Source organism: Monodelphis domestica, chromosome 1 (genome assembly GCF_027887165.1).
Source record: "Monodelphis domestica isolate mMonDom1 chromosome 1, mMonDom1.pri, whole genome shotgun sequence".
Taxonomy (NCBI): domain Eukaryota; kingdom Metazoa; phylum Chordata; class Mammalia; order Didelphimorphia; family Didelphidae; genus Monodelphis; species Monodelphis domestica.
In genome coordinates this window covers 184,187,548-184,204,778 of record NC_077227.1, presented here as the reverse complement: position 1 = coordinate 184,204,778, position 17,231 = coordinate 184,187,548, and the positions used below count along the sequence as shown (strand labels likewise).

General features: G+C 34.1%; 1 protein-coding gene across 4 annotated transcripts in view; it reads left to right on the top strand.

Annotated features, from left to right (window-relative positions):
• SECISBP2L (SECIS binding protein 2 like) overlaps nt 1-17,231 on the top strand; it is a 79,768-nt gene that overhangs the window by 10,976 nt on the left and 51,561 nt on the right. For 2 of the 4 annotated variants that reach the window (XM_056810169.1, XM_007479926.3), the window contains exons 3-7: nt 1,238-1,562; nt 4,260-4,398; nt 8,962-9,191; nt 10,080-10,104; nt 10,594-10,709. In XM_056810169.1, the coding sequence (XP_056666147.1) occupies nt 1,238-1,562; nt 4,260-4,398; nt 8,962-9,191; nt 10,080-10,104; nt 10,594-10,709 (835 nt within the window). Of the gene's footprint in view, nt 1-1,237; nt 1,563-4,256; nt 4,399-8,961; nt 9,192-10,079; nt 10,105-10,593; nt 10,710-17,231 lie in introns of all 4 variants that reach the window. The other 2 variants (XM_007479929.3, XM_007479925.3) reach the window with 1 other exon arrangement.

Genomic DNA, 17,231 nt, shown 5'->3' with positions numbered 1-17,231 from the left:
TAATGGGGTCTGACAGAATTGTTTTGTTTGGAATTTTAAGATTTCATAAATATTACTGCAATAGAAATAAAAAATTAAGGATAGTAGTTAACTTTTCCTTTGATGGGGTATATGTTAATGTAATAAATTATGTGTAATTTAGTGATTTTTCTGGACTTCAGTTTACTTTTGATGTCATTTTGTTTTTATTAAGGTATTTGTTAACAGTCAGCAAATTGTCCTCATGAATTCATAAACAAAGAAAACAATCTTTTTTGAAATTATATTGAATAAATTTGTTTTTCAAAACTCAATATCTTTCATCTCAACACTTATCAAGTTTACCTATCTGTTATATTTGGGGAAGTGAAATAAAGAAAAAAAGGTTCTTTCATCTTTCAACATCTGCACTTTGCCCCCACACCCAATTTCTCTTCCTTCACCCAAGACTTTTTACCTTACACCTCGCATCAGTAGCTTTCATGAGGAGGTTGTAAAACAGGAGGCATACTCCTCTTTATTGTATTTGAGAACTTCATAAATGAGCCCTGCTGAGATTAGTTCTACTGGAATAGACAGGACTTATTGTTTTTCTTTTCTTCTTCTACACTTGGGTAGCATTTCCATTGCTAGGAAAGGGAAGCCAGAAATGGGGTTGGAACTGACTTGTAGCCCACAAGAGAATGTTTACTCATATTATTAAGGGAGGAACACGAGAAAGGAGTAGTAGTAATATATTAGCAAAAGTGGACTCTTACGTGATGATCACCTTGGCATGTCTTTACAGAAGCCTACCATAGCTTTTGGAATTTGTTGAGGGACTGTTGTTGGTAGAGCCAAAAGTTAGTTGCTTAAATAATTGCCTTTCCCAGATTTAAAAATGAAAATAGTGAAGACTTGAGGAAATTGCATTTTTAAGTAGATGTAGTGTATCCTATTCAATATTTCGTGATGCTGTTGAACTGTTAGAAGTTAGATTGGATTTATATTTAATATATAATTATATTTATTTTCATATATATATCTATGTATATAATATAATATATGCCACCAGAGTAAGGAAAAATAACTTTGTTTCCCATGCTGGTACTTGTTTTTTCTTTTTTCATGTTAGCATTACATGGCAGTTTCACTGTACTATTTTCTTTTTCATAATAGAAAAAGTTATTTGTTTTTGCTTTAGACCTTAAATTTAGAACCAAGATTTTTAGACTTGCTTATTTAATAAATTTGTTCTCCTTTTCTATTGGTTTTATAGACAATTTCCATTATATAACAATGACCTACGATGGCAACAACCAAATCCAAATCCTCCAGGGCCATACCTTGCTTATCCCATTATATCTGCTCAACCACCTGTTTCCACAGAATATACATATTACCAGTTGATGCCAGCTCCATGTGCCCAAGTTATGGGATTTTATCATCCTTTTCCTACACCTTACTCCAGCACCTTTCCAGCAGCAAATACTTTAAATACTATTCCTACAGAATGTACTGACCGCCCAAATCAGCTTGGGCAAGTCTTTCCACTGTCCAGCCATAGAAGCAGAAGTAGTAACAGAGGCCCCATTGTTCAGAAAGTAAGTAATTTCATAGGCTTATTTAAAATATGTATTACTTTTGTTAATGTTGATGTAAAGAGCTTATCATTTATGGTTTTAAACTCTATTAAAGGATATAGCAAATGAAATCTTTTGATATGCTCCTGGAATGATTCAGGGCAAATATTATTTTAATTTTTTCTTATTTTTGGTAAAGTAGGCACTTCTGCCATTGCCCAAAAATCAAGCCTTTCTCTGAGTTGATTGATTGTTTCTGAGTGTTCATTTGGTATAAAAGCTCATTATCTTGTTACCAACCTGGTGATATACTCCTCCAAATTTAGCTAGACCGGTTCTTGGACAATAGATTAATTTGTCGTATCCTGCACAAGGACAAATATTGTTTATTACATATTTTTCTTAGCCTTTCACTTGTTTTCCATAATCTCTTATGAATACTTTTAAAAAATGACCTCTCCTGGTCTTTCAGATAAATTTATGCTATAGCATTATTCTTGTGTTTTCAAAGGATTTAAATGTCAGTGCCCCCAAATTTATATTATACTTCCATTATTATGAAGCAGTTGTTTAATATATACTTAGGATTATACTAAGCAAAAATTAATATTTTATACATTGTTAATGTAACCTACTAAATTAGGAGTGAGAAGTGGAACTTAATAACTGGGATTGTAAAAAAAAATGATATTTAACCCTCAGCTACTGTGATGTTATTTTTATGAATTGTTCTCAAGTTTTTTTTCATTTCTACAATAATTCTATTTTTATTTGTGCAGAATTGAAAAAATTAATGTCAAATAAAATGCTGGGCAATACATAAAGAAGCATTTCTGTAGCTACATTGGGAATAATGTACTTTCATCAAAGTTACTTATAAAAGTGAATTTTTCTTAATATCTTAATTTTCTCATTTACTTAAATAAAAAAATAAACCCTCTAGCAGGAATTAAATTTTCCTATTTTTTAAAAAGTGAAATTAAACATAATCATGTAGAGTAATCTTTTAGAAGAAAAATTAAGTAGTTTTGAGATTAATGTCTTCCTTGTTCCATTTCATTCTGAACTTCTTTTCTTCCAGCTTTTTTCCCCATCCCAGGGACTGAGTTTACATTTCTTTCTCTTCCTATATAATCCATCATCTGGAGTTACTGAACTATTAGGCAAAAGTAGCCCAAATATGCAAAGTAAAGACATTGACTCCACTATATTAGGAAGAATTTTTTTCTAAACATGATGATAAATCATTAATGGTATTACTCAATATTAACAATGCCATAGTAGCTTCAAAATAAAAAGTTAAAAGTGGCTAGTATAGGAATGGGAAAGGTGAGTCTTATACTGTATTTATAATCAAGACTAAAGATATGCCAGTCTTTTGAAACAGAGCATTTCTTCCCTTTCTCCCCATCCCACCTCCTCTTTTGACTAGATATCTCTGAATTAATGGAGTCCTTGAGAAAATAAGTAAATTTGTTGAAGCTTAGTTTATGACAAATAAAGACAAGAGATTTTAAGGATTTTTTTAGTCAAAGTATACTCTCATATCTGAAGCCTTAATTATTCAGCTAGCAACTAAAAATCATGGCCTGTTTAGCCACTTGGAGTTGACAGAATTAATTTTAAATAGAACTAGAAGAAGCCTATGAAAGATGACTTCTCATCAGTCATTTATGTCAACATCAAAAAGCCAGTACTTTTTCTTTAACCCATGAAAAGACTCTGGAGTCTATTACAGTGTGGGGAAAAAGAGAAGGTAAAAACCAGTAACAATAGTTGCTGGAAAAAGCTTTGGGCCTGTTTCTCTCCCAAGTAAATCTACATGCATTGATAAGTTCCTTTTTTGGAATTTCTAAGGAATAGGGGCAATAAGCAAGTAGAAGTAAGGTGATAGCACTTTATGCCTATATTCCAAAAAAAAATGAGAGCAATGCTACTTTATAAGGAATTAATTACTTAATTCAGTTCATTAGATTAAAAATTTTATCAAGTTATTTATTGTTAAGAAATAGCAATAGAATAGTTAGGAATTCAGGATCCCCCCTTTTTTGGGGAGTGGAAATTTTCTTACAATATTTTTTCTCAGGAGAAAAGTCTTATCCTATGATAATATATATTTTAGCAAAGCAAAAAATAAACTTCTTGGCAAGGGTGATCCATTTTAATATCATGTTTTTGTGTAGGTAAAAGGGAATTTAGGATTAATCAGTCATCATGGATCCCTGTCCTCATAGTGACTTGGAAAACCACAGATTAACTTTATCTTTAAAATGTTGTATTTTTGTTTATTTTGTAAAACATCCCCAGTTACATTAAACAAACACACATGCACACAGGCGCGTGCGCACACACACACACACACACACTCTCTCTTTACCTTCTCTCTTAGAATGAATACGGTGTATTGATTCCAAGGCAGAAGAGTGGTAAGAGCTGGGCAATGAGGGTTAAGTGACTTGCCCAGGGTCACACAGCTAGAAAGTGACTGAGGTCACATTTGGAACCCTATGGTAACTCCTATTTTTAGACCTGGCTCTCAATCCCCTGAGCCATCTTGTTGCCTTGTCAGTTGCATTTTATCTGGTTAGCACTCCCAGAGTTTTGTGGGACACTAGTTTGATATCTCTGATCTAGTCCATACTTGTTATTTTGCTTGCATTTGGTTCTCGGGTTGTTTGTGTTGATGTGGTGTATTATTTTCTCAATTTAAATCAGCAGCAGCAGCAGATTTTACAGCAACATGTAAAAACTAAAAGGCCACCAGTAAAAAGTGTAGCTACTCAGAAAGAAACCAGTGCAGCAGGACCTGATAATCGGTCAAAAATTGTGCTTCTGGTGGATGCTTCCCAGCAAACAGGTAAGAGAAAGGGTGCATGTAGAGGTTCTACATTTCTGAGGGTGAAATCTTAATTTTATGAAATTACTTGTGCCATTTAAAACGTGTATTGTAGGGGGCAGCTGGGTAGCTCAGTGGATTGAGAGCCAGGCCTAGAGTTGGGAGGTCCTAGGTTCAAATCTGGCCTCAGCCACTTCCTAGCTGTGTGACCCTGGGCAAGTCACTTGACCCCCATTGCCTAGCCCTTACCACTCTTCTGCCTTGGAGCCAATACACAGTATTGACTCCAAGACAGAAGGTAAGGGTTTAAAAAAAAAAGAAAACGTGTATTGTAAAAGAATACTATTATAGAAGCCTCCCCAATTCTTCTTTTTTTTTTGGTCTGCCCGTTTATAAAATTCCTTGGAAGTAGGGAACTACAATCTGTTTCCTTTACTTTTTAAACTTACTTCCTCCATTGTCCACACAAATTGTTTTGTTATTTTAAGATAGTTGTTATGTACTAGGCTTTTGGCACTGACTTTTTAAAAAAAAATTGGTTTATACAAAATTTTAAGTAGTGAAATTCTCTTGTAATTTCCTTAGATTAAAGGAAAAGTAATAAATTGAGGAATAAGGTTGGAAAAATAGGATTGGACTAGGTTGTGGAGAATTTTGGATGACAAAATGTGTTTATATTTTATCCTGAAGAAAATGAGTTACTAAACAGTTTATTGTGTAGAAAGGGAGTGTTGTGGTTAAATCTTTGCTTTAGGAAAATTGCTTTGGCAATTTCCTCTGATTTCTACTGTATTGATTTTACAATGTTATTGATTTTATACTGTATTAATTTTTATAATGATTAGCACCTGGCTTAACTCACCATGCTCAAGGAAAAAGGTCTTTTCCCAGTCTCTTGGCTTAAAGGCCTAATTGAAAAATAATGATCTTAAGGCTCCTGCAACTAGCCTCTGGGACATTTACTTGCTAACCAGTGTAACCTGGATCTTCTGTTTGTTGTTTGTAAAAGACTAAAGGAATAGTCTTGATTTAGATAGTACAAGTTTAGTTTCAGATGAGTTCTTAAATGTTTCTGCTGAAGATCTGATTCAAACCAATTTATTGCTTACTTTGCTGTTCATGGATAAAAAATGGCTGCATCTTAAGCTTCATGTTTTTTCCTTTGTCTTTAAGCTCAACTCGAATGGATGACTAGTTCTTTTATGTTGTGATATTATTAATATAAAGCATTGCCTTGCACTTTGTAGCCCTTCTATACCTTCACATCCTATATAATTTTTGCCCCATAAATCTTGCATAGGGAGCCTACCCATTGCTTTGGAGGTTTTCCTCCCATTCATTTAATGTCTTAACAGCTCCAGTGTATCCCTTAGACTTTCTGTGCTTTCTTCTTTTTAAATCCTTATCTTCTATCTTAGAATCCATACAAGTATCAAAACCAGGGCAGAAGTGGTAAGGGCTAAGCCTTGGGGGTTAAGTAATTTGCCCAGGGTCACACAGCTAGGAAATGTCAGAGGTCAAATTTAAACACAAGACCTCCTGTCTCCAGACCTAGCATTCTATCTAGTGAGCCACCTAGCTGTCCATTGTGCATTTTTCTTGTGTTCTTGATACTATCTTTTTTACCACTTCCTCACAAATCATTATAACTAATTTACTGTATTATCCTTACTTATTATGCCCACCACAACTCCATTCTTCTTGGGATTTTTTGGTAAGTTGAATTCTTCTGCTATTGGAGTGCCTCATCATTAGGAGGAATGTTTGTATTAAAGATAGCTTTTTGTAGCTGAATACAGGTAGAAATCATTGAAAATAATAAAGTTTTTGAAATTCGATCTAGCCTAATTTTTTACTCTTCCTCCTCAATTCTGAACCCAGATTTTCTATTTGTGGTACTTGTCCCAGATATAATACACACATTACTGGACAGACTTGAGAGGCTGCCTATACAGCGTTGAGTCTGGGCATCTGTAATGCCTTTGGTGTATGCATTTTTTATCCACTTTATTTTGCCTGCATTGCAATGGATTTCACTGAGGAATCTTTATAGTGTTGTAGGGCTCAAACAGTTAAATAAGATGTTTGTCATTTGTGAATCCTTTTGTTTGGATTTTATGTAAGACTTTTTCTTTGACAATGGCAAACACACTAAGATCATAGATCTAGTTTGGAAAGGACTTCAGAGTCCATCTAGTACAACTTCATTTTATTGATGAGCAAACTCTGAGGCTTGTGGAGTTAGTGAGTTACACAATGCAAGGTCACACAGGTTAGTAAAACTGAAGAGAAATCATTTGAAACCAAGTTTTCTGAATCATTGAGCCACACTTATTTCCATAATTGCAACTGTCATAATTTTGTACAATTTTAATGTTCTCATGCTTAAAGGGAACCTTCAAAACTGCATTTTGTGCTACTTTATCTAATGCTATTTTATAACGAACAAAACAGGATCTAATTTTCTGTTTTTCCTTTAGTTATGTGATCATAATAATGCAGTTTGTATGAGAAAATAGTTTGTAAATGCTTGCTATATATGTTAAATGTAATTCATATGTGTTTCATCCTCACAGAAATTTTATATAAATGAGAAAGAACTTTGATAGTTACTAATGTTTTGGTCTTTCTTTTTGGTAAAAGCATTGTAGTTTTAGAATATTGTATTCTTTGAAATAATATTGAACATTTCAAAATCAATCCCTGAGTTCCTTTGAATTTGGAATGGGTCTGTTTCTGATTTCTTCTACATATATTAGGTCCATCCATTCTTTACAACTTCATTTTTAATAATTTACTATTGTCACTTAATTACATTGTGCATTAGAAATTGAGGTTCCACTTCTGATGAGAATAGTGTTATAATGAAATAATAGAATGTGTTGCTATAAAAATGGGGGGGGGGCAGCTAGGTAACTTATTGGATTGAGATCCAGGAGGTCCTGGATTTAAATCTGGTCTCAAACACTTCCTAGCTGTGTGACCCAGAGCAAGTCACTAAACCCCCATTCCTTGGACCTTACCACTCTTCTATCTTGGAACCAATACATAGTTTGGAATCTAAGAGAGGAGGTAAAGTTTTTTGTTTTTGTTTTTAAGATTACTATAAAATTTCTAGATTATTGATTCCAATTGACATCTTTTTTTTTGTCCTACTTTTAAGTATCATCAGCAAATTTCATGAGATTATCACTCCAAGCTATTGATCAAGTTTCTTTCTCAATTGCTTTTTGCTGTTTCGAAAAAATTTCACTCATTATCTTCCATCATTATCCTTGGTAGTGTTGTGCAAATGAGCTTATATTTTAAAACAATGTTGCTTACTCTTGGCTACCATTTTCTCTCTGCTTTAGTACTAATTTAGGGTCTTTCACAGCTCTTGTTCAGTTATTTCAAGTACTCTAAGAGTGGGGTTAAAAGCATTTACTCTTTTTTTTAAAATTTGAAACGTTTTATTTAATTAATTGATTTAGAATATTTTCCCATGGTTAAAATGGCTACATGATTCATGTTCTTTCCCTCCCTTCCTTCCACCTCCTCCTGTTACATGTGTCATTGATCAAGACCTATTTCCATGTTATTAGTATTTGCACTAAAATGATCATTTAGAATCTACATCCCCAATCATATTCCCATTGACCCATGTGATCAAGTAGTTGTTTTTCTTCTGTGTTTCTGCTCCCACAGTTCTTTCTCTGGATGTGGGATAGTGTTCTTTCTCATAAGTCCGTCAGAATTGACCTTCCATTTCCTATTTTAAAAAAAAATCAATTGCTTGTTTAAATAGCCCTAGTTGTCATTGTTAGTATTTATCCATTAACGGCCTTAAAGTTAACTGAACCTAGTATTATGTCATTCATGAAATTAGTTGTTTCTTGTCTTCAGTTCATTTGTTTTGGACAAAGATTACATTTTAAGTATTAACTAAATTAATGTTTTGTAGATTGTCTAAAACTCTAATTCTTAGCATTTTTTGCTTCCTTTTTTGTTGTTTCATCATCATCACTATGGAATGAAGATCATAGATTTATAGCTGGAAGGGTCCTAAATGAGGAACTAAGGTTCAGAGATGTTAGGTGAATAGCTAAGGGTCTTAGAAGTATTGAGTGTTTAAGGAAGGATTTAAACCCAGGGCTTTTTGACTCCAGGTCTATTGCTATATCTTTCTATACCATGGGGCTGTGTAAAGCTCAGTGATCTTTTGGGTGTTTTAGTTATTGAGGCCAACCTCTTGATGGTGAGTTTTTCTCGGTTTGGTTAGGAGGGTCTTCAAAGAACCAATAGAATTCACAGTTACATCCATATCATAAGCTTTTCCTGTTTAATCAGAGCTGTGCTGTGTTAGAATAGCCTTCAAAAAATACTATTTTACTGTGATGAAACATCGATGCACGACATCAGAAGGCACAGCAAACTTTTTGTCCTCCAGTTAACAGCTTTTAGCTATTTATCCACTTTAAAGAGTCATTATATCCTACTTTTTCCTTTTGCAATACAACTTATTTTGTGATAATTTATAAACTTTGATATTTATAAAAATGGCATTATCATAAAGAATTGTCATGCTTTCTCTTTACCTTTCAGATTTTCCATCAGATATCGCTAACAAGTCTCTTTCAGAAAGCTCTTCTACAATGCTCTGGAAATCAAAAGGAAGGAGGAGAAGATCATCCCACCCTACAGCAGAATCCTCTAGTGAGCAAGGAGCTAGTGAAGCTGACATTGACAGTGATAGTGGTTACTGCAGTCCTAAACACAGCAACAATCAGGCTACAGCAATGACTTCCAGAAATACTGATTCTGGTTCAATTAATGTATGTAACTATTGCTGAGATTTATGTACTTATTGTATGTGGTTGTGCTTAAGCATTTACTTTTTCTACTACTTGCTTTGGAAATGAGAGGATGTTCTCAATAAGAGCAGCAGTGAAATAAAGATACCCTTTATCACCTCTATTATTTAATATTGTTTTAGTAGCAATTAGAGAAGAAAAAGAAATTGAAGGGATTAAAGTAGGCAGTGAGGAAACTAAACTATTACTCTTTGCAGATGATACAATGGTATACTTAAAAAATCCTAGAAAATTAACTAAAAGGCTAGTGGAAATAATTAACAACTTTAGCAAAGTTGCAGGGTACAAAATAAACCCACATAAATCATCAGCATTTCTATATGTTTACTACAAAATTCAGCAGCAGAAGTTAGAAATTTAAAATCACTAGACAATATAAAATATTTAGGAATCTATTTGCCAAGACAAATACTGGAATTATATGAACACAACTACAAAACACTTTACACACAATTAAAACTGGATCTATATAATTGGAAAAACATTAATTGCTCATGGGTATGATGAGCTAATATAATAAAAATGACAATCCTACCCAAATTAATCTATTTATTCAGTGCCATACCTACCAAACTACCAAAAAACTTTTTTATAGAATTAGAAAAAATTATAACAAAGTTCATCTGGAAGAACAAAAGAGCAAGACTTATCAAGGGAAATAAGGAAATGAGAAGATGTTAGTTGAAATTTTATTTTATATTGAATTTACCTTTCCTTTTAAATTGTTAAAGTAATAAATAGAGGCAAATTAATTTTTTAAAAATTGTGTGGGTATTCTATGAAGCTTTTTGCTAAGTTAACAATGTTTATTTTAAAGTGGAAAACTAACACTTTTTTCCTCATTTTTAGCTTATGGAACCATCAATATGTTCAGGTATTTATCTAAGTATTCTGATATAATCCACTACTTGCAATTAATCTCCATATTGTTTCATCTTTCTTGCTCTTCTTTCCTCATGTTCTTTCCTCATGTTCTTCCTTTGATACCTCAAGAATTTTAGCTTTTATCTGAGACTTGAAAATGATTAAAAAAAAAAAAACTCATCCAATACTGAATTTCTTCCCCAAAAGTTAAAATTAACTTAGGTGAGCACCCTGAGAAAATTAGAAAACTTGAAAGTTTGTCTATAGCAAATTATAGCATGTGTTCAAAATAACAAGAATGCTATAAAATTTTTTTATAATTTTCCCAACTTTGTTCTAGTTGATGTTTAAATCTGAAATTAAAGTGAAGTCTATGTGACTGTGACATTGAATTTAATTCAATAATGAAACAAAGACATATTTTCCCTCTTCTCCTTTTCCTGCTCCCATCCCCTGACCTTCTTGTTTCCTTTTCTGGAATTTTTATCATCACTTGTAGGTGGGGCAAGTTGGTCCAATGTAACTTCTCAGGCAACTCAGAAAAAACCTTGGATGGAAAAAAGTCAGCCGTTTTCTAGAGGTGGAAGGCAAACTGAACAAAGAAATAATTCACAGGTAACTTTTATTTCATAGATTCATAGCATCTGGATTGAAAGAGACCTCATAGGTCAGTGCTATTAAAAAATCCTATTCGATCTTTATCCATTTCCTGTCTCTTATTCCTCATAAAGACTCTGCCAAACCCAACTAGTACTCCAACAGCTCAAATTAATAAGTGACCTAGCCTGATACTTCACTAAAAAGATTGAGGCCCTCAAATGGGGAATACTTTAGATCCTCTTTTCCATCCATCAGAACATATCAGCATCTTCAATTTTTGTAGTCAAAGAATGAAATGACTTTATTCCTGTTAAATTTTTTGTGGTTGGACTTAAATTTAAATTGGCGGTCACCAGGGATTTAATTTCTAAATCCCAAAATGAATTACTAAAGTAAATGGAATTTATGGTAGTTTATTTACAATAGAGTCTAAGATATCAAGGAAGTGAGAAAAGGGAAGAGAGGGAGAGATCTCTGCTTCCTCAGAGCCAGGTAAAAATTTTAAGGCCCTAATCAAGGAAAAGAGTCTCAAGAGGATGGGCCTTTCTCAGAGGTTCACACCTCCAGAAAGGCAGGGAAACTAAGTCAGCCTTTAACTCACCATGGTGACTGTCTAAAAGTAAAGCAGTCTGAGGTCTCCTGCACAAGCTCCTCCAGGGTCAAGTTCCACAGCCAAGTCTTGAGTGTCTGTCTTCCAGTCTCTCCTCAAGTGTCTGTCTTCCAGTCTCTTCTCCCAGTGACTCTTCTTCACTCCAAGCTCAGGAGACTGATCCTCCAGTCCAACTCTGAGTCAGAGTCCTTCGATCTATCTCTGGCTTCTGTGGTCCTCTGTTTAAAGATCTTTTTCTCTTGTGTCACCTCTCCTAAATTTCACCTCTACCAATCACAGCAGACACTCCTCTCCAGGACTGCCCACTCAATATATGAAATGGGTGTTCACACCTTTTGGTTAGATTATACTTTTTTTGGGGCAGATCACACCTTTAGTAGTTACTTTGTATCTTTTTGTAGATCTACTTCAAATACTGAGTTAACACTTTTTGGGGATTTAAATCTAAAAATAGATAGAGGATTACAATTCAGTCTTCACTATAAAGGAAGAGCTAAGTACCTTCATTGTTACAATCAGGGGATTTAATCTTCACAATAAAGGAAGAGCTAAGTACCTTCATTGTTATAATCAGAAGATGGCCAAATCCAATCTTCACATTCCTCACTAAGGCTAATTCTTTCTACTTTATCCTATTACTTCTTTATAGGACTCTGATTCTTTATTCATCTCCTTTTTCTACTGTATCTTTGAGATAATCCCCTCCCCCATTGGTTCTTTTCCTTGAGAGATTTCCCAGACTCCTCATTTATTTTTCTTTTAATTCAGTAAAAATCTTATCTCCATTTCTGTCTCCACTGATCTTCATCTAGATGTTCTTAACTGTGTTTCCCTTCTCTGATTCTTGGATATCCTCCTCTGATTAGATCTTCTTAACATACAACACTACTCTTCTTCCTCATCCCTCATCTCTTGCCTTCCATCTCTTAATCTTTCTTCTTTCTTTTGGCTAACTAAGATTTTCTTAGAATCATGTTAGTTATGAGTCTTATATGATACTTGTGAGGTGAGATTTGCCTCTTTATGTTAGAACCTTTAATGAATATTGCCAATACCTATTCTTTGTACATTTATATTCAGACACCCAAGGACTAGGATTTTATTATTGCCTTCTTTTTTGTATTTATCCATTATGAACATCTGAGCATTTTAGCTTTTACTGTTTTTCCTATATTTTTGCAATTCTCTGTGGCATATAGATTGGTAGATATGCTTAAGAAGCTTTCTCCTTCAGCCTTCCTTTTCAGTTTAAAGTTCCTTTGATTGTTAGGGACTATCCTTTTTTAGGAACTTATCATTTTAGCCATACTTCAGATCCATTTCTTTGACCCATTCTCAGATCATCTTTACCAGCTTTTTACTTCTCAAATCTGCCTTTTCCTTTTTAATTCCTTGGCTTTGATTGACAGATGCACTTTGATGGACTGCTTGTACCCATATGGCCGTCAGTTTTTTTTAACCCGAGGCTTTGCAATATTTCATAAATGCTTTTAGGTTGTTCTTTCTGACAATGCCTGTGTCAGTGAGGAGGAGTAGTTGTAATCTGATTTGACAAGTCTTGGGTGGTTCTTTTTTTATTTTTTAATTTTTATTAAAATTCTTACCTTCTATCTTGGAGTCAATACTGTGTATTGGCTCCAAGGCAGAAGAGTGGTAAGGGCTAGGCAATGGGGGTCAAGTGACTTGCCCAGGGTCACACAGCTGGGAAATGTCTGAGGCCAGATTTGAACCCAGGACCTCCCATCTGTAGGCCTGGCTCTCAATCCACTGAGCTACCCAGCTGCCCCCAATTAGGTGGTTCTTTGAAATGCCTTGGATTTACTTTGGAAAGGAACAGATTACCTTGAAAAAATAGCAGACCTCTTATTTTCATATTGAAGATTTTCAACATATTTGTATATGTTTGTAACTAAATACTACCAGTAGTTATCTTTTCCTCTGTCTCTGATTGGATAATCACTCCTGTCAACAACTGTATATTTACAGTAGCACTCCTTGGAGGATAAGTACCTGCTTCCTCTTTAGAGTGTAAAGCCCCCTTCTCTTTAGAGGGCAAAACAGTCTTTCTCTCCCATTTTATGTCTTCATCTTGCCTGCAAAATAGCTTTTAAAAATTCTCTGTTTCTTACCTTCAATAATTATCAACTTTAACCTGTTCTGAGTTTTAGTATTTTTGAAACTATTCTCTTAGGATCATAAAATGCTATTTTTTTTGTATTCATTGTCATTTACTTCCCCTTGCTTCCATTTTGAGTACATGTATTTTTAAAACCAAAGTTGATTGGTGAGTTCCATATGTATTCATATGATTTTCTAAATAGAATTTTTTCTTTGCAAGAATTATTGTCAAGATTTTTTTCTTTTTTTTTTGAGGGTATCATCTCATCTTTGGCTAGTTTTATTTATAGAATTTCAGGTTATAGTATACTACTTGGAAATCTGAAAATTGAATATCCAAAATCTAGGATGAGCATCAAACTCTGCCCAGCTTTCCCTTTATTGAACTTTAATATAGCATGGCCACTTCTTCCAGATATTTCCCATTATTTTTGCTTTAGCTTCCAGTTTGTCCTTAATAACAACAATCAGCTCTACCAGCCTGGAATTAGTGCCCCCTGAAGCTTCTTTGTGTTAGGGCTTTGGGCTCATAAACCCCTGGTGACAAATGCTTGTTGAATTGCTAAACTGGTAACTAGCTGTGACTTGTAATGAACTTACCTACAATTTTAAAATAAAATTTTCATTTCTCAAGAAAAGTAAATCATATTCTTTGACATTAATAGGGTGATAGGCTGCCTAAATGCCTTAACTAACTTACATGAATCTTTGCTTTAGTCTGGTCTTGATGAAACTTAAGAAAGCTGATATTTAGATACCATTACTGTAAATTCAAATAGGAAAACTGACCCTCTGTAGTTATTGTTGTAAGAACAAATTATTGTTCAAAGAAAACCTATTAGACAAAGATCTATTTAAAAAAAAAACCACAAGAATTATAAGCAGTTCCTTAGTTTCTGTTAACAGATAAATTTTAGTAGACTATATCAGACATAGGATAATCCTCATGGTCTGTCTTCTCCAGTGCTGTTAGCTGAAAAAGAAACTTGGGTCATTCAGCTTTTCCTTGAAGACCTCAAATACGGGGAATGAATGCTGCTCAAAATAGTCTTGTCCACTTCTGGATAGCTCTGATTGTTAAGAATCCTTTACTTAATTAAGCTTAAATTTACCTCTTTACAATTTTACCAGTTGTTCTAGGTCTGCCTTTTGGGTCCAAACAAAATAAATCTAATTCTGTTTCCATATAGAAGCCCTTTATATACTTGAAGACAATTGTTCTGTTCTTCCTGGGCCTATTCTTTTCCATGGTAAATATTCCTTGTTTCTTGGTTGGCATAGACCCAACTCCCTTCACAATACTGGGTCCTCCTCTGATTAGTTTCTCTAGCTTATCAATATCATTCCTAAAATGTGGCACCCACTACTGAACATGATGTTACAGGTGTGGTCTAATCATAGCTTGATACAATAAGGCTGTTACCTCCCTAGTTTTAGGGTTGTAATATACGTAGCCTGATGTTGTTGCCAGATCATTCTGTTAACTCATTGAGCTTGTTGAAATCCATTAAAACTTGAGGATCTTTTTCAGATCAACTGCTGACTAGCAAAGCCCAATTACTTGTAAAATTATTATTTTTTATTCAAATGAAAGTCTTTAATTAACCTTACTAAGTTTCATTGCCATCTTTTAAAAATATACAGACTGCCAAAATTCCTATCTGCAGGTTGCAAGTTTTGATTTTACCAAGCTTTCAGGAATTCAAGACTTCAGTTTTGATTTGGCAGCCTGATAGAGGAGAAAGTATTTGGAGGGGAGGAAAAAACCTTGTATTTTTTTCCTATTGGGAAGGGTAAGAAATATAAAACAGGTGGGGTTGCAGAAAGTATGGTGTCCAGGTGACTGTCATATTGAACAGAACATTTCTTTCTATTGCTGATACCTAAAGACTAGTGTCTGGCTATTAGATAAAATAGTCTTTATTTCATTATTTATTGTTGTAGTCGCATCATGTCTCTGATTAATTTTCTGAAGAAGCTCTGTGCAATCCCTTATTTTTTTTTTAAACCCTTACCTTCTGTCTTGGAGCCAATAGGCAGAAGAGTGGTAAGGGGTAGGCCATTGGGGTTAAGTGACTTGCCCAGGGTCACACAGATAGGAAGTGTCTGAGGCCACATTTGAACCTAGGACCTCCCATCTCTAGGCCTGACTCTCAATCCACTGAGCCACCCAGTTTCCCCCGCAATCCCTTATTCTAATCTATTCTACTTTACAATAAAGCCCACACATAGATTTTTGTTACTAATTTTATGTTGGTTTATTCTGCCTCAAGGAAGAATTTATTTTGCAAAAATGAAAAAAGTAAATTTTAATAAGTACTCCAGTTACTTTAACATACAACATTAACATAAACATTAATGTTATAAATTAATATTTTAAATAATGATCAGTAAATTGTAGATGTTTACCTTCACTGATATATTTTCAGGATAAATTTTTTTTAAACCTTATCGTCTGTCTTATATTCAAAACTTCGTCCTGGTTCCAAGGCAAAAGAGTGGTAAGGGCTAGGCAATGGTGGTTAAGTGATTTGCCCAGGGTCATGCAGCTAAGAAGTCTCTGAGGGTATATCTGAACCTAGGACCTCTTATCTTAATCCACTGAGTCATCTAGCTGCCTCTCAGTTTAATGATTTTTGTAAATGATATCCCATTTTTATTAGATGTTCTCTAAACTATAAAATGAGTATGTTTTATTTTTTCATTTTGGGACTCAGAGTCGCTTGCATATGATGAACTATTAGATCAAGACTTTGTAGAGAGAAGCATAAATTGATTTAAATTTTTCCATTTTTAAATTCATAGACTCATAATTTTAGAATTGGAAGGAATCTTAGAAGTCATCTAGTCCAACTCTTATATTTTAGAAGATAAGGCAACTGAATCCTTGAATCTCTGAAAATTAACTGATTTGCCCAAAGGTTCAGAAAAAGGTTTAAATTTCAGGTGATTTAATGCCATATCTTGTAGTCTTTCTACTCTGTTTTCTAGAGCCTAATGTTTTCAATAGGCCCCTGTCATGTGTCGAGCAACCCAATGAGAGCCATATTTACTCTAATGGAATATCTTGGGCTATAGTTCCCTTAATGTGTCCTCATCTCTCATGCTACAGGAATCTACAAACACAAAGGATGAGAGTTAGTGCCCTTATGAGCTTGTCCCTTAAAAATAAGAACCAGGGGCAGCTGGGTGGCTCAGTGGATTGAGAGTCAGGCCTAGAGATGGGAGATCCTAGGTTCAAACCCTGGGCAAGTCACTTAACCCCCATTGCCTAGCCCTTGCCACTCTTCTGCCTTGGAACCAATACACAGTATTGACTCCAAGATGGAAGGTAAGGGTTTAAAAAAAAAACAAAACCAATTCTTAAGTGTATAAAAAAGTTTCAAAATCCTCATATGCTTGCTTCAGATTGAAGAATTCAAGGCATGTGTAAAAGTATGTTCTCTCAAGGTCTTTCTTGCTCTAGTAATTGCACTGTTTATTTGAGTTTAGTATCCAAGGTAACTAGAGATTATAGATTTTTAGACCTTTTACATTTTTCTAGGCAAGGAAAATGTCTAACACTGTTTATAATTGAGTGCTTCAAAAGAAGTGAACTGAAAATAGACATTAAATATAAAATTACTGTTTAAAATGCTATTTATGTTGGCTCTTTTTAAAGCTGAGCATTTTTTTGCCATATTGGAAATGAGTAACAGCATTTTACTTTATTGCATTTTAGTGAAAGAGCTATTTTGATATGTCAACTTTCTTTGAAAATCAAGATTTAAACAGATTTTTTAAAAAAAGTACAAGTGTAAAAATGCCAG